This window comes from Babylonia areolata, chromosome 19 (assembly GCF_041734735.1).
Source record: "Babylonia areolata isolate BAREFJ2019XMU chromosome 19, ASM4173473v1, whole genome shotgun sequence".
NCBI classification, from domain to species: Eukaryota; Metazoa; Mollusca; class Gastropoda; order Neogastropoda; family Buccinidae; genus Babylonia; species Babylonia areolata.
This window is the reverse complement of record NC_134894.1, coordinates 41,290,874-41,315,436: the sequence shown is the minus strand read 5'-3', so window position 1 is coordinate 41,315,436 and position 24,563 is coordinate 41,290,874. Positions and strand designations below refer to the sequence as shown.

General features: G+C 39.7%; 1 protein-coding gene across 2 annotated transcripts in view; it reads right to left on the bottom strand.

The window, feature by feature from the left end:
* Nucleotides 1-24,563, bottom strand: part of LOC143293721 (uncharacterized) — a 70,618-nt gene that overhangs the window by 12,542 nt on the left and 33,513 nt on the right. For both annotated transcript variants that reach the window (XM_076604919.1, XM_076604920.1), the window contains 8 exons: nucleotides 23,145-23,309; nucleotides 19,369-19,433; nucleotides 17,144-17,210; nucleotides 13,904-13,941; nucleotides 10,740-11,835; nucleotides 8,330-9,136; nucleotides 5,713-6,230; nucleotides 1,860-2,074 (listed from right to left, as the gene is read on the bottom strand). In XM_076604919.1, coding sequence (XP_076461034.1) covers nucleotides 1,860-2,074; nucleotides 5,713-6,230; nucleotides 8,330-9,136; nucleotides 10,740-11,835; nucleotides 13,904-13,941; nucleotides 17,144-17,210; nucleotides 19,369-19,433; nucleotides 23,145-23,309 — 2,971 coding nt within the window. The remainder of the gene's footprint in view (nucleotides 1-1,859; nucleotides 2,075-5,712; nucleotides 6,231-8,329; nucleotides 9,137-10,739; nucleotides 11,836-13,903; nucleotides 13,942-17,143; nucleotides 17,211-19,368; nucleotides 19,434-23,144; nucleotides 23,310-24,563) is intronic.

Below are 24,563 nucleotides of genomic sequence, written 5' to 3'. Positions count from 1 at the left end.
CTGCAATTTCAGCAGAGTGAATGTGAATGAGACAAAAGCACAGTCTTTTTTTGTCTGATTTTCAAGTATAAGAAAGTGTAAATGTCTATGAGTGTGACAACAGTGAGCATATCTCAGATCATGTTACCCCTCTCTTGCATCAACTTCATTGGTTACCCATCCAGTACAGAATTCAGTAGAAAACTGGCATATTGGCTTTTCACCATTTCAAAGGTTCCCTCCCATTGTACTTATCTTCTGTCCTTCATATTTACACTCCATTCCATTCTCTCTGGTCTTCTGGAGAAAAGCTCCTTCAAGTCCCCATAATCCAGACACGTCAAACTAACTGTTCAGAGTCTGTTTATGTGAACTGAACCAAACTCCAAAGAAGGAAAAATCGGAACATATACAGGACGTCAGTGGATGTCTTGTAGGCACTATGGTAATACTTTTTGTAGGACATCAGCTGATGTCTTTCGGCACTCAACTGGTTCTTTTTTGCCTAAATTCTGTCTTCAACCTGATCTATCTTACCTTCTGTCTTCAACCTTATCTTTCTTACCTTCTGTCTTCAACCTTATCTTTCTTACCTTCTGTCTTCAACCTGACCTATCTTACCTTCTGTCTTCAACCTGATCTATCTTACCTTCTGTCTTCAACCTTATCTTTCTTACCTTCTGTCTTCAACCTGACCTATCTTACCTTCTGTCTTCAACCTGATCTATCTTACCTTCTGTCTTCAACCTTATCTTTCTTACCTTCTGTCTTCAACCTGACCTATCTTACCTTCTGTTTTCAACCTGATCTATCTTACCTTCTGTCTTCAACCTGACCTATCTTACCTTCTGTCTTCAACCTTATCTTTCTTACCTTCTGTCTTCAACCTGATCTATCTTACTTTCTGTCTTCAACCTTATCTTTCTTACCTTCTGTCTTCAACCTGACCTATCTTACCTTCTGTTTTCAACCTGATCTATCTTACCTTCTGTCTTCAACCTTACCTTTCTTACCTTCTGTCTTCAATCTTATCTTTCTTACCTTCTGTCTTCAACCTGACCTATCTTACCTTCTCTCTTCAATCTTATCTTTTTTCACCTCATCTATACTTGCCACTTTTCACAACCACATTGGCATCAAGTAATCCCAGGAGACATTTTCTATAATACTGCACATATAACAATGTTCAGTGAAAGTCTAAATGTCATAGTTGGTTGTAAACAGACTACACTGATACTACTGTATTCCACTCTCAATATGTATTTCATTTTTAGGAAATGCCGCACACAAACAGGAAACTGCTCAATGTATGAGATAAATGCACTAGTCAGCCAGAAAAAAACAGCCACAGAAAACACACCCATTTTTCATTTGATGCAAAATATGCTTTTGTTCTGAGATTTTTAATTCAGCTGAAAAAAATCTAAATAAAAGATATGATGTTTATTCTTTTCAAACTGTTTCACAGTGGTATATGCCCTGATTCCAGTTTTAATTACCCAGTTGGAGTTGAATATGTGCTCCCAGTATCAGGTGTATCATGTATAAAAGGTTCAAAAGATAAAACTTCAGTTAAAAGACTCTTAATTTTTTCCCCCAGAGTTTTGAGGAGGAGGATGTACAAACAATGGTATCAGCTGGCTTGTAGAGAAAATCAAAACTGAGGAATAATTTCAAAGAACTGCAGTACTATACTCTTCCACAACAGTACATGGTTTGAATGTGATAGTGTCCAGTATAAGGTAGAAATAAGGTGAATGGAGCTTTGAGAGACAGAACCAGATCAGAAGTAACGCAACATCTGTAGTAGTTCCACAGGCTAACACATCCCTTCTCTAAGACAAGTTTACATGAACGGTTCAAAGAGTAAGATAACAAACTTTGCTGATCCACCCGATGTTGAAGTCTTGTGGTGAATATCATTCCATATGATGCCAACATGGCCAGTAGTGGCAGACTGGCCAATCCTGAAAATGAGGCGACGATAAAAGGCCACACTGAACAGCATCAGCACTTTCCTCCCTTCCATGGAGTCTGGCAGGTAACCAATCCTACATATGCCTTGGTACCTTTTTCCTGGAGATGGATGCTTTTCCTGTGACATACCACAAATTTTTAGTAATAATGATAATTTCATCTGTTCATTGTATAGTTGGCAATATGGGAGATGAACTATACAATTTACAGAAATAGTTCAACATAAAAAAGTATTATATATAAAAATGGCATCATAACCAAATAAAGGAGAGGAAAGGACTTCTACACTCATGTGTCAAACCGTTTGAAAATGATATTAGTGATTATGACTGATGAAATACTTGTGAAGGAATTAACTGACTTACTAATGGGCTAGAATACATACTATCATGTCTGCATTTAAAGATGAAATCAAATAATCAAATTGTGCAATATATTTCACTCGAGGTCAATATCTAGTCCACATTTCTATTTCTTTTTTTGTGTGCAACAACCAGCCAGCATGTTTCAAACATATCTGTCTTTAAGTTTGGCTTGAATGTGTGCACAGTTTTCACACTGTTAATAAAAAGTATAAAATGTCTAGACTAAAGTAAAGTATCAGTGATCACCACTGGTATGGCAATCAGAATTTGAGAAATAACACTGTTCAATCCTACACCTAAAGCATGCCTAGATATTGAATACCGCATCCCTGTTTATTGCTACTGCTGAAGTCATAACAAAATTCTGGTTATACTCTGTAGGGTTTCCATCTTAAGTCATACATACATTAAGTGGCCACACACAGCTTTAGCGAACACAACAGGGAAGGATGGGGGGATGCACACAACTATATCCCTCATGTTTTTGTTTCTTTTAAGTGTTATCACTGTTCTTGCTGTCTCATAATTTGAGAAGAGAACGGATAGCAGACACGGAAGGTGTGGGTACTGCTTATTACTGTTGGTCACCAAATATCAACACACATAATGTTTTTTCTTCTTTTTTTTCATTCATTAGTCACACAATTTCTATACATTTGTGTAAGTAGTGCTCTCATTTAACTGTTTACTAGCCGGAATTAATTCCCACTGGCAGGATATAATGCTGAATTAATATGGCAATCTGATCTTATCTTCATAGGACATGCTCCCATCATTTTACACACACACACACACACACACACGCACACACGCACACACACGCACACACGCACACACACATGTAAACAGCTTATCCCTTGAGGAAGGAATGTGATCGTTCCGAAAATTTGGAATATTTGACAGATTGATCTAACGACAGTGATCTGACCTGTCCATTATGTAAAGAATCACAAGAAAATGAGATACACTTTGTTCTTTGCTGTCCAGCTTTAAGGAACATTCGAGAGGAGTTTATTCAGCCTAAATATTATTGTAAACCTACGTTGTTTAAATTGAACTTATTGATGTCATCTACTTCCCCTGAAGTTGTTCACAAATTTTCACTATTTTTATATAAAGCTTTCAAATTCAGAGAAATGGCTACTTCGTGAAAACGCTGTTTGTATTCTTTTGTTTGTTTGTTTGTTTTTTCTTTTCTTTTATTGTTCTACACATTGAACTGTAATGCAGGTATATTTTTGTTTGACTGTGTTTATTGATGCTCACAGTGTCATGATGTATTGTTTGTAAAATAATATTCACATTCCCCTTCATAAGGGGCCTAGGCCTATACATGAATAAACCATCTCTCTCTCTCTCTCTCTCTCTCTCTCTATATATATATATATATATATATATATAATCATTACACTGTTAACAAATTTCTGACAATTATAATAATAATAAAAAATTAAAATTAAAAAAACCCAACTAAATTATACACATATAAATATATGCCAATAATATTAAAGCTTGGATAGCACTTCAGAAAAAACTATGTTTTTTCCAGTCATGTGGCTTTTGCCTTTAGTGATCAATAGCACTTGCCTGAGAGGAGAGGCTGAAAGGTGTCATTAGCAGAGTAATGTGCATCTAAAATAATAAATCTAGGTCTATGGATTACTTGTTGATTGTACTGATTGTATGGCATTTCATGTGAAAATAAATTATAGCAAATAGTTTGGTGGCTGTATTAAACCATTCTGTGGAAGTCAAAGTTTTCTTGATGTGTATGGTATGTGTGTGTGGTAGTGCTACCCTGTGAGGTTGAAACTGAAAAAGTCAGCACAGTCTCAATTGGGAACCTGTAGAAGTGAACCATTATAGTCTATATTTTCTTCACTCCAAATTTTCTAATTTGACACAAGACATACACAAGTTGCTGTGTTGTTGTTTTTCTGAATGGCTGATAAGACTTCTCAGAGACAGAGCTGACAGCTCATGACAACGACTGCAAGACTATGCAAAAAAGTAAACTCTTTCATCCTACTTGGCAGACCCATGTGCCTGTGTGTGTGTGTGTGTGTGTGTGTGTGTGTGTGTGTAGTGATGAGTGATGAGCTCTTAAAGGCAGCTCTCAGGTAGGCAGCCTGTTGTGCAAATGACTCCCTGTTTCTTGTGTGCCAAGAATTTGGTTTCTAACTGCAGATAGGTGCTATGTAAGTATCTATATCAATCTATTGATCAATCAATCACTGAGAGCAGTGTGTGTTGTGCAGTGAGGCCCATTATCAACAGGGTGCACCAGCACTGGCTGGGCCCCAGCTGAGCAAGTGGCAGTGTGCATCAACAGAGGTCTACTTCAAGCTGGTGCCGAGGAAGTGCCTGACACAGCATTGTCAGTACAGACTGGTGGCAGGTGCCTGTATGTATATGGTGTGCAGGGTAGAGGGGCTGCCTGACACAGCATTGTCAGCACAGACTGGTGGCAGGTGCCTGTATGTATATGGTGTGCAGGGTAGAGGGGCTGCCTGCCACAGCATTGTCAGCACAGACTGGTGGCAGGTGCCTGTATGTATGTGGTGTGCAGGGTAGAGGGGCTGCCTGACACAGCATTGTCAGCACAGACTGGTGGCAGGTGATGCCTGTATGTATGTGGTGTGCAGGGTAGAGGGGCTGCCTGACACAGCATTGTCAGCACAGACTGGTGGCAGGTGCCTGTATGTATATGGTGTGCAGGGTAGAGGGACTGCCCGATACAGCATTGTCAGCACAGACTGGTGGCAGGTGCCTGTATGTATGTGGTGTGCAGGGTAGAGGGGCTGCCTGACACAGCATTGTCAGCACAGACTGGTGGCATGTGCCTGTATGTATGTGGTGTGCAGGGTAGAGGGGCTGCCTGATACAGCATTGTCAGCACAGACTGGTGGCAGGTGCCTGTATGTATGTGGTGTGCAGGGTAGAGGGGCTGCCTGATACAGCATTGTCAGCACAGACTGGTGGCAGGTGCCTGTATGTATGTGTGCAGGGTAGAGGGGCTGCCTGACACAGCATTGTCAGCACAGACTGGTGGCAGGTGCCTGTATGTATGTGGTGTGCAGGGTAAAGGGGGTGCCTGATATCCTTGACCCCATCAACTTCGCAAGATGCAGTCTAATATTTTGGTAACAAATATTTTACACATGTAAAAGAAGAAATGGTTTTGTTTTTTTGCTATAATAGGTTTGGTCTGGGCGTTAATTTGCATTTACCAGAGAGGAAATAATTAAACATCACTTTTTCGCTCTTGAAGCAAACATCTACACACTTACTGGAAATGATATGGCTCAAGAGAGAAACAGAAAAAAGAGAGACATGAGAAAAGGCTGGAGAAATTGAGACAGTGATTTTTCTTCTACTTTTCTTATTTTACCTTCTGCTTTCCTGCTGGGAATGAATATTCCACAGTATACATTCCTGGGGAAAAGCCTTCACAACGAGAAGCAGAACTGTAGGTCATCTTCATTTTTCCATCTTCTGGCTGGTCACCAAGCAGAATGCCCTGGATTGAGTTGCAAGAGGGACAGACTGACTTTGTGTTAAGCCACTTGTCAACACATGGTCTGCAGAAAACATGACCACATGACAGAGCTTTGGGGTCAGTTGGCTTTTCCATACAGATGGTACAGGCATTCAGGGAAGGGGATGCACTGCCGACAGGATTCACTGACGCAGGGGATGGCTGTGGTCTTGTCTGATCCTGGAGAGACCGCTCAAATGCGATCAGGGTCTTCACCTTGTCCATCATGGACTGGAGGACATCTGGGTCAGTGTCAACAACATGGATCTCCCTGATGGACTTAGAGGATCTCTGTGCATAGTTCTTCACAGCCCTGTACAGCCCCGTGATAAAAACGTCCATGTCCTCAGTGTCTTTATTTGAGGCCTTTCCTGAAAAAACAAAACAAAAGTCAGACATGAAATAAAGAGGAGCAGCAAGAAAGCAAGCAGAAAGACGATGGTAAACAAGGGAGGTAAAGTCTTCAGACTCATTGGTGATTCTTACTGATTACTGAAAGAACAAAAAATGAAAAAACAGATAATGTCTCTCTCTCTCTTATATATATATATATATATATATATATATATATATATATATATATATATATATATATATGAGAGAGAGAGAGAGATAGTGCTTGTTGGCAGCTCTGAGCAAAATTATGTTTATCATTTGGTCAGAGGTTATGTCAACAAACAACTTGATTATTCAAAGTTCAGGCTGATTCACAGCAGATTTGGTCTGCAAGTGGAGAATCCACACACACACAAAAAAAAAAACCCCACCCACTTTGCTTATAATCTGAAAATGACATTTTATTGAACTGAAAGTTGTGCTGCTGAGGTGTGAATAATGTTCCTAATTCCATCAAAGTCAGGCAGGCCTTTCAACACTGACTGACATTTCACTGTTTTAATGTGTACACAAATGTTAAGACACAATCTAAAAATGATAAAAATCATATTTATACAGTGCTGAATGTTGTATTTAGACAAATCAAAGCACTTTCACACCCAACTTTCACACACATAACTATTCTACAAAGGGATGAAAGACAAGACTTCAAAGCTGAGTGCAGGGATTTGATGAAGCGAAAAAGGGAGATAGAGGTAAAGGCAGTCACAGACAGGATTGGATCAATTTTTCTAAATGTATATATGGCAGAGTGCAGATTTTATACTTTATTCTGTGTGAGATAGGGTGCAGAATTCTATATGTGCTGATGGGAGAGAATGGATGAAGCAGGCAAATCAGACAACAGAGAGTTAGAGTTATATTATGTGTTGATGGACAAAGCGTGAAAGGGGAGGGGGTCAAAACTTAGGACATCATAAGAGCAGGGCGTGAAAGGCCAAAGAATCTGGGATGTTACTCAGCTGTACAGTCCCAGTCTTTCCATGTGAGCCCACAGCACACTCCACTCTGCTTAGGAGCCAACCACAGCCCCCCCCCCCTCCTCCCCCCCCCCCTCCCGCCCCCCGGAAAAACCCCCCCACCCCAAAATACCACTGCTGGGACTCAAACCTGTATCTTCGCTGTTTTGAGTCCATGACATTAACCACTTTTCCGTAGCAACTGGTCTTATGACTGAGGCTTGTCACATACAATGTCTGAGCTGATAAAGAAGCTATCTGGACAATAACTTTATCAATAACAAGGCACTGTGTTCTCTTCAGCAATAAAACGATAGAGCATTCTGAGTTCTCTATCCAATTATGTCTGCTGTCTGGCACCAGTATGCACCCTTGGATGAACGCTCAACAGCCACACACTAGAATTAATGACAAAGGAGCTACACCCAATGAAGTTTCAGTTTCAGTTTCTCAAGGAGGCGTCACTGCGTTCGGACAAATCCATATACGCTACACCACATCTGCCAAGCAGATGCCTGACCAGCAGCGTAACCCAACACGCTTAGTCAGGCCTTGAAAAAAAAAAAAAAAAAAGGGGGAATAAATGATAGATAAGCTTACACAAATAAATAAATAAATAACTGTAATGTGAAAAAAAAAAAAGCAAATAGATGTAAAACATGAAGACACACATTCACATATACACCCACACATGCATAACAGATATGCACCGAACATGCAGTTTCACAGATATGAAAGCACAGTCAAATACATATAAACGTACATGAGCTCCAACACACACACACCCAATGAATGAATGCTTGTGTGTAAAAGTGACAGGGACACCACACACTAGAATCCATGACAAAGGAGCTACACCCAATGAATGAATGCTTGTGTGTAAAAGTGACAGGGACTATTTGGGGAGCAAACGAGAGAATACTGAAGACAGTGTCTCTCAGAACAGTCAGACCTCATCTCATACATGAACATACACACACATTACTGGATAGATATATAGACAGATAGGACAGATAGGTTGGATAGATAGATAGTTTGACTGATTGACTGATGGACTGATTGACTGATTTATAGATTGACAGACAGACAGAGAGATCAACAGATATGTCACCTACCTTTTTTTTCTGTCTGCCTTTGTGGGACAGCAACTGTTGTCTTCCCACACTGATCAACTTTGTTCAATGCTTGCTCCACAAAGGCTCTGATTCTGTCTTCGCCATATGCCGATTTTGATGACAAGACAACAAAGACGTACTGTTTGTTTGATGTTGGAAAGCAAAACACTTTATCACTGGTTGACATCTCCTTCTTTAATCCATCTGCTCTGCTGGTTGCTTGAGGACTCAAAGTCTTCTTAATTTGTTTCCAGATGGTGTCTTTCATTACCTTCTCTGCATCCTGCCACAGAATTACTGATTCAGTTGCAATGTCAGCTACAGACTGCCTTTGAAAGATCAAAACTACATTCTGCTGTTTGAAAGTAATATGGATCTGGCAGTCTTTACCTACCCCTGCTTCTGTCAAACACGGAAAGCCGACAGGTTCATCCTGTAACTGGACTGCAGTGCTTGGTGGCTGCCCCTGTTCTCTGACTTTGTCATCATGACTGGCCTCAGGTCTGGGCTGAAGATCCACAGGTTTCTGACTGCTTTCATCTCTTAAGTCTGGACGAAGAGAAGGAGTTCCTTCCTGTCTGCTTACACCTCTAACAGCTGTCTGAACACTCTGACTTCCTGGGGTGCTGGGGGCTGGGGCATTCCACTGGGAAGAGAAAGTCTTCTGGATGATGGAGAGCATGTTGTCATTCACATCAACAAAGTGGATCTCCTTGACAGATGTGCTGTGCCCAAAAAGATCAGCAAACTTGTTCACACCTGCCAGGTAGCTTTCAGCACAGATGTTCTGGGGTACACCAAATATGGCTGCAATCATCACACCAAACTTCTACGGTAAAGACCTTAACAACACACACACACACACACACACACACACACACTCCAACAAAACAGTTTTTGCTACAATTTCTCAAAGTAACTTCCCAGTCTTTTGTTGCATTCCTGAATGAATGTATGCAAACACATTCTTCTTTGTGCACATGCACATGTCAGTTTTGTGTGTGTGTGTGTGTGTGTGTGTGTGTGTGTGTGTGTGTCTGTGTGTGTGTGTGTGTGTCTGTGTGTGTCTGTGTGTGTGTGTCTGTGTGTGGAACTGTAAGAGTGTGTGTGAGAGAGACAGACAGAGAGAGATGGGCTGTGTGCTTGAGCTTCCCTCTGTGTTAATGTATGCTTGAACTTCCCTCTGTCTGTGTTAATGTATGCACATGCATGTGTATGTGGTATGTGCATGCCTGCATCTGGGCATATGTGAATAGATTTGTGTAGAAGGCAGGTGGAGGAAATCTCATGGCATAGGCTGTCAAATGGATTTTATTCACTTAATTTTCAGAAGAGAGGAGTTCCACAAGGCCTGAATGCCAGCGTCAGCATCATAATCCTTAGTTCTGATTTGTTACTTGCTTCATATCTTGTTACAAACAAAACTGAGAGAAGCAGAAAAAATATACCGTAAAGTTCGGTCTATAAGCCGCGACTTTTTACCCCAGCTTCAACCTCTGCGGCTTATACAATGATGCAGCTTATTTGCGGATTTTAACGATCCCGGGAGTGTCACGTTCTCGTCTATTCTTAGCTGCCCTTCAACTCACCAAAATCATGATTTCTGTCCATGAATTTTTTGATGAGCTTCAGGATAGTGTGCTAATTGTTCACGTTTTATAAATCAAATCCGCACACATTAAAGCCTTCAGATCAGCATTCAGTTCTACTCTGCTCAAGCATACACCCTCATCATGCTGAAAATGCGACATTATGCCTATGATGCAGCCTTCAAATTGAAGGCGATCGACCTAGCAGACGACAGTGCAAGCGATGAACCAGCAGCAACCTCCACCTTCATGAAGTGAAAGCGAGGCTAAGTCAGAGACAAGATGGCGGAGGAAGCTGTGCTGGTTCTCTTCAACTCGGACACTGATGACAAAGATTTTAGTGGATTCAGTGAGCAGGATGACGTTGAATAAATGTGACTATCCCTAAATTATGGATCTTATTTTCATTGTGTTTATTTATTATTTTTTTGTGGCACTAGCAGTATTTTCGCTTGCTTTTCTTTGTGTTGTTCCCGTTTGTGTTTATTTCATAACCTACAGTATCGACAGCTTTTCTTAGTATCAGTATGTGTTCCAGTACCAGAAATAAGTGCAGCTTATAAACTGGTGCAGCTTATATATGTATAAAGTTCAATTTTTTTCCAAAATTTAGTGGGTGCCGCTTATATACCAGTGCGCTCAATAGACCGAACTTTACGGCAGACAGATTTGTCTGTGCTATAACTTTAGCATAATTTTTATCCAATCCCAAATTATCAGTTGTTTGTGAACAGGTACTGCAGATCATTTCTTTCTCTTACTTCACACAATGTGTTGCTGAACTTAAATTAGGATTGAGGCCTACATCAATGCACTCTTACCTGAGCTGATGGAAGGAAGTGCAACAGATGTGAATCCCAGACTGTCCGTCTTCTGCAGGCAGTTGAACACAGTGTCCACAAGGTGCTGCTGACACAGAGCTTTGTCTGTGTATCTCCCCCAGCGAGGACCCACCGCATGAAGCACTTTCTTACAAGGCAGTGACCCTGCTGTGGTTTCTACAACCTCAGAAACCTGCAGTGGACCATTCTGCCTGATGTAATCACTTCCTTCAGCTTCCAGGGCAAAGCCAGCTGCACTGGAAATGGCGTAAGCCACACCCCCTCCATGAGAAAGGTGTTCATTAGCAGCATTGACAATGGCATCCACAGGCAACTTGGTGATGTCAGTCTTGTACACCAACACCTTGATACCAGACGCAGTTGTAAAGACTTCCATTTGAATGTTGGACCTCATCCCTTGTCCTGACACCTCGCTGGGCTGTCGTGATGTGTTGTCCTGAGGGCCAGAATTTCCTGTGTCAAATCTCCTTCGACCTCTGGTAGTCACCTTGACTCTTCCCGCCTTGATTGTGACCAGGTGCTTGGCTTTGGTCATGGCATTGTAATCAAGAGCAAAAACAGTGGCCTTATCATGATCTGGCATTGTCTTAACAAACGCTTCTATTCCCTCAGATTTCATGTCAACAGTGTCTCCAAGTTTTGAGATTTCGTCAGCGTTCAACTGCACATCTTCTCGCCTTAAAGACTCCACCTGGTTTTCCAGAGCTTTGGATGATGCTCCTTTGAAAGTCAACAGGTAACTGTCTTGGTTCTCCTTCACATCAAATGTCTGGTCAAACTCTTCTCCCAGCAAAAACCTCAGAGCTGTCACTTCTAGTTCATCCAGATCTTTGCTCCACCCATCACTGCTCTCTGCTTCAGGACTTGGAACTGTCTTGCTTTCCTCCGGCTGCTTGGGCTTGTTTATGCCTTCACCAAGTGCAACTGCAGCACTCAGAAAATCTTCATACTTGACAGCAATGGTTGTCTTTCTTTCTCCTTCTGTCTTGGCAAATGGCACATTTTCTAGCATCTTGCCGAGATCCACATTTCCCAGAAAGCAGTTTGGAATGCCAATACTGAACTGGTCAGGCTCCTGGAGCACACAAAACAAATAATAATGATTATAAAAATAATGAAACATTTTTACAGTATACTTCTCTGGCATAATTTAGAGATTTATGTGCTTCACAAGAAGAGATGATAAAAATGTAAAGCAACATGACAGAATGAATATATACAAATATATACATGCCTACACACACACACATATACACACATGCACATGCACACGCACACACACACACACACACACAGAAATTACGCATTTGTCAACTCAATGACCAATCACAGTGCCACCATGGAGGCCACCCTGATCATGCCCCACTTTTCAAATATCATCCAGTTCTTGATACAATTTAAAAAAACAAAACAAAAAAAACAAGAAAAATTAAACACAACACAAAAACATGTGGTGACCTGTGCAAACCTGATGAGGTCATTATGAAGTTCAATGGGACACTTCACCTCAAACAATATATGAAGTCCAAACCCACACCAAAGAGCATCAAGAGTTGGAGTAGTTTGATCCAACATTAGGCTACTTACTGGACTTTGATGTCTACAAATTAATTCTATTTTTGAAGGTTTTCCTTTTTCTGTAAATTACCTATACTATCAAGTTAAATTTCTTACTCATATAAAGAATGCAGGTTTGTTGTTGTTTTCTTGGGGGTGGGTGGGTGCATTGGGGGGTGGCAAACACCCATTGCTGGTGCAGAAGCCAAGCTGATCACTGGCAATCTTGAGCTCCCATCATCCCTTATAGTGGGGAGGCAGAGGCATGGGCACTGTTTAGACTCCAGCAACATTAGGATCATCTGCAGGCTGACCTTACATCCCTGTTACCCCTGGAGCCCCTACTAAGAGAGCATAGAGGTTTCTAATAGTTGAGTTAACCTAGGCTGGGTTGGACCGAATGCCAAAACCTAGGTTGCTGAGCCTGTCAGAAAACCAACCCATCAGGGATGTACTGCTAAGATGACTGCTAAGCTGTCAGCGATGGGCAAGGTCATGTATATATGGACTTTTTGAGACCCACATTGATTACAGGTACATACTGTCACTCCATCCAACATTAAGTTACTGTCAGCTATACCTGTGAAAGGGAGGGAAGATGCTGAAAGCATTGGAGGACACAGAGAGTATGTGGGAGGAAGCCAAAGTGAGTGAGTTAGTGTAGTTAGATGTCCATCCATAACTGCCCCCTGCACCCAAGTCTTGGCTGGGTGATCTCTCTTTACAGCCATCTCACCCTAACCAGTTGTGTGGGGTGAGATACTGTGTGCCTTCTTGCCCCAAAACTAACATTCATCTGACAAAAAAAAAAAAAAAAAAAAAAAAAACCCACACAAAAAAAAACACACCCCAAAACCCAACAAACTCGACAATCCAAGGAGTTGTCGCAGTCATCAACAATGTGGATGCAAGGGGTGAGGGGCAGAGATGGGAACCTTGACATGGAAGGCTGGTCAAGAAATGACCTGCTTTGCGACTCTAGAGTCTGCTGTTTGCTACAGGCAGAACAAGACATGGTATGCTGATACACAAGACTGACATGGCTTCATCCAGCAACTTGAGTCTCGAGTTGTGACAAGAAAAGAAGAAAGAAAGTGACTGCATAAAACAACAGATCACAGGGATTAAAGAACTGCTTTAAAGGAGAAAGAAAAGTGAGACACAAAATGGAAAAAGACAGAATGCCACAAAATGCCAAGCACACAAAGTGAGCGAGAAAGGTTGGAGGCAAGACAGAGCATAAACCAACATATTGTCCACACCAATGGAGAAAAACCAGAGATCATGCATAGGAACCCATGCCGAAAAGAAGTGGATATAATTTCCCCAACATCTGCTGACCAATAATAAGACCCATCTCTGGATGTGAAAAAGAACTGTCCTCATTGTGCTTGAAGAAACTCTTCAAACATGACTAATTGCTCTAACAGCAGGCAACATCCTCCATTCTGCAAGAAACACAATTTTCTTTTACTGAATGGCAGAAATCAGGAAACCATTTCTGTGCCATGATTCCTGAATGCAACCACAATTTCCCACACATAGAAGCTTTAATTTGTGCTTAAAATGAAGTTAAGCATACACACCTTATCATCTCTCTCAACTTTATTCTTCTGTTCTTGATCTGAAACAGAAGGAAATATTCCTGTTATTCTGTGCAAACCTATTAATAAATAAATGAATATGTACATGCAGTAATGCAAATTCTCAAGCTCAAACAGCCACCATAGCAAGGAAATCTTGCCCTTTAACCTGTGGCCTTTCATGCTTTGCTGTGATGATTAGTGACCTGATTTCCCCTCAACTTCAAGCTTATGGTGAGTTCCTGTCAAAGTCGCTGTGTAGGAAGATTCATATGAGACTGTCACAGAATGTGGTTCTTCACTTCAGTGTAGGTAGGAACATTCCTACTCAGTTTGGCTCAGTGATTAAGTCATTGTTGTCATCAGTAGGGCACTCAGAAGATAGTCTCCTGCATATCACCACTTAACCCTTTTACTTTCAGAACTATTTCTGATTTTTGCAAAATAATAACCCCAAACTAAAAAAAAAATAAAATAAAATAAAAACCACAAAAATCAAAATCACGTTTAGAAGTATGAAAATGAATGGAGAACATAATTATCATAACTTCAATGTTGGCAGGATGAGATAACTCCTAATCAGCGGAAGATAACTTGGATTTCTAGAGAAAAAGAAAATACACAGAATATTTTGAAAAAACAGAAGAAAATTCAAGTGTGTTTATATTACATGTGGAAACAGTGCAAAGATATCAGCAAATGCATTAGACACAACAACCAGGTGCAATTATGTTGATTCCTGCACTATCATGTTGTTTTAAACATAAACACTATACATAACCATTCACACACACCCACACAAACACCTTCCCACCAAAACAGCCACAAACACTATCACACAATATTACAACACAGAAACTGACTGTAAACAATATCTCAGCTTGAAGCTTTCATATGGAGGGTTTCATATCAGATGAAAACATCAAAATGAAAGTTTCAAGCAAAAATATTGTCTTTTTTCTGTACCCGCTTCTGACATGACACCATCCCCTTCCTGTTGATGTACCTTGTGGCATGTAATCATCATCAGGATAACCAGAATCACTTCAGTTGATCAACAACAACATTACTTTAATTTTCTATCACGTTTTCGTAGTTGCTATTGTCAACGTTGTGTGGAAATTCAAACATAAATTCTAGCCACTTCTTCTGTACTGCATGTTCTGGCAGCCATTTTGACACGCTCAAATTTTTGCTTTATAAAATTACAACAACAACAACAACAACAAAAACGCATCAAAATCAAGCCAAAACTTGCTGAGAAACTGCTTCGAACACTCATCAAGACCATCGCCATTTCCAAGGGAGGTAAACGTATGCAAATGAGTGGCTGGACACCTGATAATGCAGTTACCCCTGAACTGCGGATATATATAAATATACACAGTTGGAAGTAAAAGGCTTCAGTGACTCAGCAGCAGTGCATCTCTGGTGTGTGGCTTCCTGCCAACCTGACATTGACAGACATGTGAACTGGACTGTGGCAGATGATCCAGGGTGTGACTGTATATGGGAAACATGAGACAAGCAGGGTTGGAGTAACACCAATAAAACAGCACAGATCATAGAAAATGGAATAGTACAAACAAAACAAAACAAAATAAAAAAAAGATTTTTAATCTGTCCTTGCTTACAGCCCGAAAAACCATAAATGGCCATATCAGGCTGGAAAACTGTAAATATTGGTCCCTTAGAACCTGGAAAAACAAATTCTACCTGGAATTTTTTTTTTTTTTTTTTTTTTTTTTTTTTTTTTTTTTTGGTCAAACCCATTCTCTCAAAGTGACTGTTAGCATAAACTGTTTAACATGTGTGGTTGTGTGTGTGTGTGTGTGTGTGTGTGTGTGTGTGTGTTTGGAGAGGGGATATGCAAAATATGTAAATCCACTGAAACTAATGTATTATAACTTCAGTGAACTTGTCAGTGTTTATGCATACCCTTTGAAATAGCTTCTACTGTGTAATGCTTCATTGGTTTTAGACCGAATCAGATTGTGTGTTTTGTGATTTTGATGACATGATATAGAATTTGATTACATGTGTTTCCTTGACATATATACCTTCACTGCAAGAAAAAAAACAAAAAACAAAAAACAAAAAAACAAAAAAAACACACACCCCAGTTCTATACAAAACCTTGTTTGGATATGTTCTGTTCCCATATTCAATGAGAAATAAGCACTGTTACTGTTGATAGAACATGAGCACATAATTCAAACCATTCCTGCTTGCATTATTCATCAGCTAGAACACACCTACATAAGGAGTATAGGGAAGTGAACCCAGATACTTCCTTCACAAATGGGAGATCAAAGTATATTCAATTTGTTTCTTACATGTACACATTGCAACAACAGTGGAAAAAATGTTTAACAAAAATAATCTTTATTCAAGACTGGACAAAGCGTCGAGTCTACAATATGCTACACACAAAACAGATGAACGAAACAAACATATTGTAATCTCAGTATTTTTTTATGATTTCTAAAATGAGTGAGACTAAGAGAAAAGAAATATTAACAAGAAATAAGTACTGTTACTGTCAAAAAGACAAAGGTACACTGCTGATTGTGTTACCTGTCAGCTAGCATACAAGGATGTTTAAGGGGTACAGAGAAATAAACCCAGAGATTTCCCACAAAAAGAAAGCACCAATTCCATTTATACGCCCTCCATTTGACAAGTTCACACCAATGGAAATATTACACATTAACATAAGTATCTGCCCGCCTCATATTATTATAATCTTAATGGCCAAACTATGTGAACATTTTCAGAGATTCCCCACAACCATATGTGAATTGTTTATCTGTTATACAGACAAAAATATAAAATACATCAAGGATACTGTCACAATTAAAGACAGAATTGGTGCCAAATGTTCTTGCTGTGCTTGACTTGTGGTCAAATCATGACGAAAGCCAAATAGTTTCAAATTCAGTGTTTCTGGTTGTAACGAATCATTCCCTCAGAAGTCACATACATGTCTTGATGCACATGCATATAAAGGAGGGAGATGACTGTATGACCAGTAAAAAAACAGTGGAAAGGAATTAAAGAGACCTTGGTTCCTTCTGTAACCAACAACAATTAGCACTCAAGGCTTGAATTATTCTCGATACTCATTCTCATGTACTTTTCTGGGTGGTGCACACAGAGACATCTGTTGTGACTGAAGAGCAAGATACATCTAAAAGCCTGAAATCTCAGTTGATGCCGATATACTGATAAGAGGTACTCTACCTGCTGCAGGTTTCTGATAGACTTCCATCAGTTTCTTGAATCTGGAAGGCACTTCAAGTGCCTCAATCTGAAAAACATACAAGATAAGTCAGTTGTCTGCATTTTTAAGGTGGTAAAGGTTAATTGTTTGTTGCCCAACACTGGCTAATGTGGTACAGAATCAACAGTTTCTTACAGACTCCCTTATCACAAAAGAAGGTAACATTTTTTTCTATTTTTTCTTCTTTGTCAGCCTTGCCTCTTTGCATTTTTGACACTGTTGCTAGAAGTCTAGCTGACAACACAACACAAAACACAAAACTGTTAAAAAAATTGCAAAACAACACAGTACATGAAATTATGAACCTTCTTCAAGGGAACACGAAGTGCTTTGGCTTTATGGCCAACAAAGGTAGATTTTAGGCAGATATAACTTACCCAATACTTTTTTTAAAGCAAAAAAATGTGTAAGATTTTAGATAGTTATGGCTCATCCAATGTTTTTTTTTTAATGCAAATAAATGTGTATCTTGAGAAAAAAAATATTCAAAAGTGACACTTCCATCAGTCGTGGAAGCCGCTATATTCCATGATGTTGTGATGTCACAAGTATGAAGACTCACTTTTGCTTTTGGAGGACTTCTTCCTCCACTACATGACCAACATCAGTATGCCGATGAAAATTACTTGTGAAGCAGACTGAAACGAATTTGTTAAAAAAGATACTGTGCAAGGACTCTCCAAAGGAATAGAAGAAAAAAAAATGTGCAAGGACAGTGCAGGAATGGATTTGGGTTTTGTTCCATATAATTTTGAACATGAGTTTACAGAAGAAGAGTTAAACCAAGCTGCTGAATCGTCAGCTACACAGATCAAGGTTCTGAGTGCTGATGCGGAAACTGCGTTTTTGTCAACTCTGTCATGTCTGAAGAAAGCACATGTTGCAGACACAAACATTTGACTGTTGCAGCTTTTGAAAATGATTTATGTGATGGACCTGCAGTTGGAATCACAGAACATCCACTGTTTCCCACAGTTGTTCAAATCCAACACCCTGAAGTTGGTTTTGAGCACAGTCGTTGTGATGTCACAATTGACCTCTTTCCATTTCCCTTCTAGAAAGCCAAGTCCAGTATGGTGGCCCCCTATGTTGCACCATGCTGATAGTATAAATCAATTTAACTGCTTCAATGCACAGATATGTTCAGTCTATTGCATGGTTCTGTAATTATTTACCCATGTGTCAGGTTTTTACAACATGATGCTATTTCGCTTGATGTCCCTTTTAAAGAAAATAAGACTAGGTTGTGTTGAGGACATCAGCTCTTCCACTCAAGTTATCATTCCAAGATTATAAAAAATCATATTAAGTATACTGTGACCCTGCTCCAAAGGAAATGACATTAACATGTTACCATGATGATACACACTTGAAAAGATCCTGCAATGCAGAGCCATCTTTGTAGTACTGACTCCTGTGCCTGTTCCAATCCTATGTACACAGGTATCCAACCTCCAATGCCTCTACAACACTGCTCTGTGGAGGAGGCAGACTGAGCAGACATGTTGTCCAAAGCAGAACCTGTCACCACATCTCCTTAACACTATAAATTTTCCAAGCTGAAGACCACACTATAACCTTGTCACCAGGTATGGAGATGGAATGGAAAGCAGAACTGAAGACACCATGAAAGCTGGGCATCAAAAGCTATGAAGACTGATGCTTTTGTATTCTGTAAACATGCATGGTAATAATTAGACAAATTCTGTGGAGATATATTTGAGACTGTCAACACATAAAAAGGCTGTATGCTATATTTCCTATTATACACCAACCCAGCACTAAGCAGGTCTAAACAATGTACACACCTGTAATATCTGTCAGGCAAATGATCATCACTTAAAAAGATATAACGATGAAATGCATGTCAGGTAAGTGTGTGTCCCAATACTCAGTTCACAATCAACTCAACTCGCATGAGCCAGTTAGAGCTCTTTGTGACTAAATATCAGAAGTGACAACAGTATGACCTGACCACAATATTGTGGAGAAATGATGAAGATTTGGAGACAGGGAAACAAGTCACAATAGTTTTCATCAAGTCATGCAATAATTCTTTCTGATCAGTGGCTTTGTGGCAACTATTTTATATTTGTAACCTTTCAACACCCACAATTTAAAAACATCCACTAAAATTATATGTTTAAACTCTAAGAGGCAAGCACAAATACAAGAGCAAACATACCATGCCTACAATTTTTCCAGCACCTCCACAGGAACAGACAAAGATGTGGCCGCACTTTCCCTTCCCTGAAAATACAAAATACATTATTCAAAATGAACATGACCTCCAAATGAAAAATACAATTACTGAGCCTCAGAAGTGTGTGTGTACACGTGCGTAGGTGTGTGCAAGTGCACGCACATGTGTTTGTACATGCTTGCAAGCTCATATTATGTGTGTCATCTGTGCACCTGGGCTGATCACATGCTCATTCTAAGAATGAGTTCAACTCCTGTTTAGATGTAACATGGAAATCAGTGCAATAAAGACCAAATTGATGACCAGCCACAAAACCAACATCACTGCTGGCATAACTATTCATGGTCTGATTCTGGGAACTGTTCAACAGTTCAGTTACCTGGGATCCATCATTGGCAATGAAGGATCCAAACCAGAACTCCTCTCAACAGCAACAAAGACAATATCAGCAATGTCCAGACTGAAACATCACACCATTATTGACTGATATTGACTGACTGATATTTCTGCTAACCATCTGACAGGAGTGGTTGTCAAACAAAACACTGTGCACTGAAAACTGAACAATTCCAGTTACAGCAGCCCACACCAATCAGCACTTCATTATTTTACATTTTAAATTTGATCCATCAAAGTTTCAAACTTTCCCTGTCTTCATCACAACTTTCTTGCTTTATCAAATCATAACAAAAACTCCAAATGCATGTGAAACACTCTACACACACACACACACACACAGAGTACACATAAAGCAGGAAGCCAACACTGCTAAAACCAGCCAACCACAGCTGTATCTGACTGAGTACTCAGACCTTTGTTTTGTTCTGAGAACAGCGCACATAGTGGGGGAAGGGGGTAGGACAGGAAGACAAGTGGTGTAATAATTATATGAGAGGTTTTAGGCCAGTCAGAGGGTGTGGAAGAGGGCAGAGCAATGGATGTCAGTGAGCTGTTGCTTTCACTGAATACTGCTGTGGAATGGACAACAGCCAATAATCAACGAATTTCCTGAGGCCCAGAGTTGAAAGTGCAAAGGATGGGAAACATTTTTCTTTATACACTTTTTGTCACTGATCAGATGACTGACATTTTTGTTAGGGGGAAGTTCTTTGGTGTCACAAAGCTTGACTGCTCAATTTCTGAGTAAATGATTTACCTTTAATGTTGACTGAATGCATGTTGGTCGTCGATATGGCAGTTATTCACATACATGAATGTAAAAGTTTTAATTGTTATCCTAAACTTACAGCCTGTTTTATTTTCACTTACTGGTAAAAACTGACAACATGAACATCATTTCCAACTTTCTTTTGTCATCCTGTGGAGGTGAAAATATACTTCTTCTTTTTTTCTTTTTTTTTTTGCACAAAAATCATTATCTTCAACTTGAAATACCTGAATGGTTATCTGCAATCAAAACAATTGGATAAAAAGCTGAGATTCATTATCCTCATTTGTTTTTCTTCACAAAAATACTTCATTCTTTCTGTATCTCATAGTTTTTCAGCAACAATTTATGTGTTTGTTTGTTTTTTTATCACTTATCACACATAGTTTTTCAGCAAAAATTTATGTATTTGTTTTTTTATCACTTATCACACATAGTTTTTCAGCAACAATTTAAGTGTTTGCTTGTTTTTCTATTATCCCTGAATCCTCAAATTTCCCTGTCAAAGGGAGAACATTTTTTTTTTCCTTATTGTTGCCCCGTCATCTGCACCATTTCAGTGGGATCACTCCCACGCCACTCATTTAGATTCCCCCATACACGGCCACACCTGGATTTGTCCGTCACAGTTCCAGCGTCAGCAGTCCACAGGGAACCATCGATGTTAAGTCGCCAGGAGGCCACACACCAGAGGAGACCCTGCACTGCTGCTGAGTCACTTCGGTTGTGTTCAGTGGTGCCTGTTCTGATTTAACGTAGTTAGGACACCACCTACTAAGCCCCCTACTAACGACAATAATAGCTTAGTCACGGAGCCAGACTGAACGAGTGTCCCTCCCAGAGTGCAGACCGCCGCCATGTCCCTCAAAAAACAGTCCCCCATGAATCTGCCGACACTGAAGACACTGACAGGACTCACCCCAAGCACAGAAGTGGAGGGTATCGAAACTGAGGTCACCATGAGAGCAGGGCATGAAAGGCCACAGACTTTGAGACCGTTTTGTTTATATTGATGATTATGATGGAGGAGGAGGATGACGACGATGACGATGTTGCTTTGGAGGTCCATTTTAGTTTGGGACTGCGTGACAAGGCTGTACTCTACGCTTCCTGTCATAATGATATCCCAGCGTTAACCAGGCCCGAGAGATACAGACACTTGCAGTGTTGGTCAGGTATTTAGAGCAACACACCCAAATACGCATCCTTGAAGTGGATGACACTCGACTGTGTGGTCCCAGTCTCCCCATTTAAGCCCACAGCACACTCAACTCTGGGTAGGAGCCGGCCACGGGCTGAAAAACCCACCTCCGCTGGGATTCGAACCCTCGTCCTCCCAGCCGTCAGTCCGCAACGCTAACCACTTCGCCACGGTGGCTGGTAAAGAGAACATCTTGTTTTTGTACTAGTGTTATTCTGTATGGTCTGTCCAGAATTTCTTTTTTTTCTTTTGACAGCTAAAATGAAATGGAATGCCATGTTGTCTTAAAACCACAAATTAGCTGAACGCTAATCTGGCAGGCCAAATGGTAATCTGACTATAAATTGGGAATGACTAGAAAATATTACAGAACCAGATGATAAACACACAAGAAAAGTTTGTGATTTGGGAATATAATTTAATGCAGAAGAATTAAAATTACACACTGTAACTGGTATGTGTGGGAAGAAAATTTTCCCCTTGTTTAATCGAAATTTGGTGTTGACACAGTATTTCCAGCGAAAATGTATTTCTTAAAGTTTACCACTGACACACAAACACATACACACATGCATACAAATTGATATATATACACAGATACACAGACAGCCAACTCAAGCTTATTCCACTCACTTGCAATCACTTTGGAATGACTTGAAAATACTGCAGAACAATATTATAAAAAATAAAATAAAAATAAAAAGTTTGTGATTGGGAAATATTCAATCCAGAAGAATTACAAACTGTACCTGGTATGTGTGGGAAGAAAATTTCCCCATGATTAATCAAAATTTGGTTTTGACAAAGTATTTCCATAGAAAATCAATTTCTGAAAGTTTATCATGGACACACACACACACACACACACACACACACACACGCGTGCATGCTCACATGCATACAAATTGATACATACACACAGAGACATGGACAGCCAACTCAAGGTTATTCCACTCACTTTGATTTTCACACAGAAGCCAAATGTCATGGACACTCACACCATAAACCCACAGATAGACAACAATAACTGAAAGAGAGTTATTTCATGGATAGATTCACGTTATTTATACAAGTGACCCAAAAATCAATATCCTTTTTTTCTGTACAAGGCAAATTCCTTTCTCATTCACATCATTTAAGACAGTTTTAATCATTCCACAAAACATGACAATATATTGTTGCATTAAGCAGTACCAGTATACACAGATTTTAACTGCATTCTTTCTTTCCAAATATGAAAGGTTATTCCAAAGGCAACCATTATCATGAAGACTCAAAGAGCTTGTACTAGAAATATTATGTGGACTCACATAGACAGTCACACAGAGCAACAGAGAAGCACATTTTTTTTTTTTTATAAATTCAACAGCGAGCAAAACAGAAACTTACTTTCATCAATTTCCACATGTCCTTCTTCCACATTTTGGAGCATACGTGGAAATCCATTTGCCTTCTCCTCATCGCTGAAGATCACAGTCACAAGATCTGCCGTGAATCTTTCATGTAAAAGTACACTCTGCAGAGCAGAAGCCAGATTCTCCAAGGACTCAGAGCCTGCATACAACATAAAATATAATTACAATATGTATATACAAGAGGCAAAGCCTTCAAGACTCACTTGTGCTTCACACTTTATCCAGTCAATGAATCATGAGGAGAGGAAAAAAAGATTTTTTGAAATTGTTGAAAAGTGCTCTCTATTAAATATAATATATAAAAGTAGCTTGGGAGAAAAAAAAAAAAGGGGGGGGGGGGGTATGTGAGCAGGATCGAGCCATGCATGTTTAGTTACAAAACTCGCAGACTAATGCCCACTGCTGTGACACATCTGATGTCATTTGACTAAATTTTATACTTAAAGCAATGCTGACGTTTTCTTCTTCATGCGATAAATAGATGCGATTGTAGTAGATGTAATAACGCCATTTAAATCATGTTTTTTGTGTGTTTTATTATATCTCAATTATTCTTATTTCAGCGGTAAAGGAAACTTTACTATCCCTTCAAGCACAAAGCAAAACATGGTAGATCTCTAGATCTGCACAAACCAGTCAAGGCCTAAAACAAACTGAAAGAAACGATCAATTCAATTTTTCTTTTATATTCATTCCAGTTAATTCAGTGTCAATTTTAGAATATTTATATGCAGTAAACATGTCGATGGTGTAGTTAGTATTACTGTATGTGTTCTTTCCAGAATTTGTATTTCTTTCCTTTTGATTGTGAACAAGAAAAACGAGGTCATGTCTTCGAATACCACCTGCCTGCTAGTACGCCTAACTCAGGCGTGTGTGTGTGTGTGTGTGTGTGTGTGTGTGTGTGTGTGTGTGTGTAGTATTTAACCTCCCATCTGTTTAACATGATCACAAATGAAGTCAACTAAGAGTTCAAGTTTTCTTGAACTTTTGCATTAAAAAAGTAACTGCCAAGTATATTTGAAAATAAGATTACCAAGACAGTATTTGTCCCTTTCAAATGACTACTGAGCTGCAATATGTGTTTGGCTTAGAAAACTGACAGACTCAATTCACACACTTGTTTACAGACACATGCACATTTCACAACTCCTTGATCAGTGTTACACACTGTCACTGGGCCTATTTTCAATCAATAATTGAATGACTTATTTAATATTCATTTCTGTACAATGTCATGATGCAGAATGCACACTGATGGATTTAAAAAAATCACAATTCAAGTGACACGTGTGTGTGTGTGTGTGTGTGTGTGTGTGTATGTTAATTTTAATGATTGTTCTCATGTATTGCTGAGAACAGAAATCAACACTGATCTTAAATTCCAATTTGA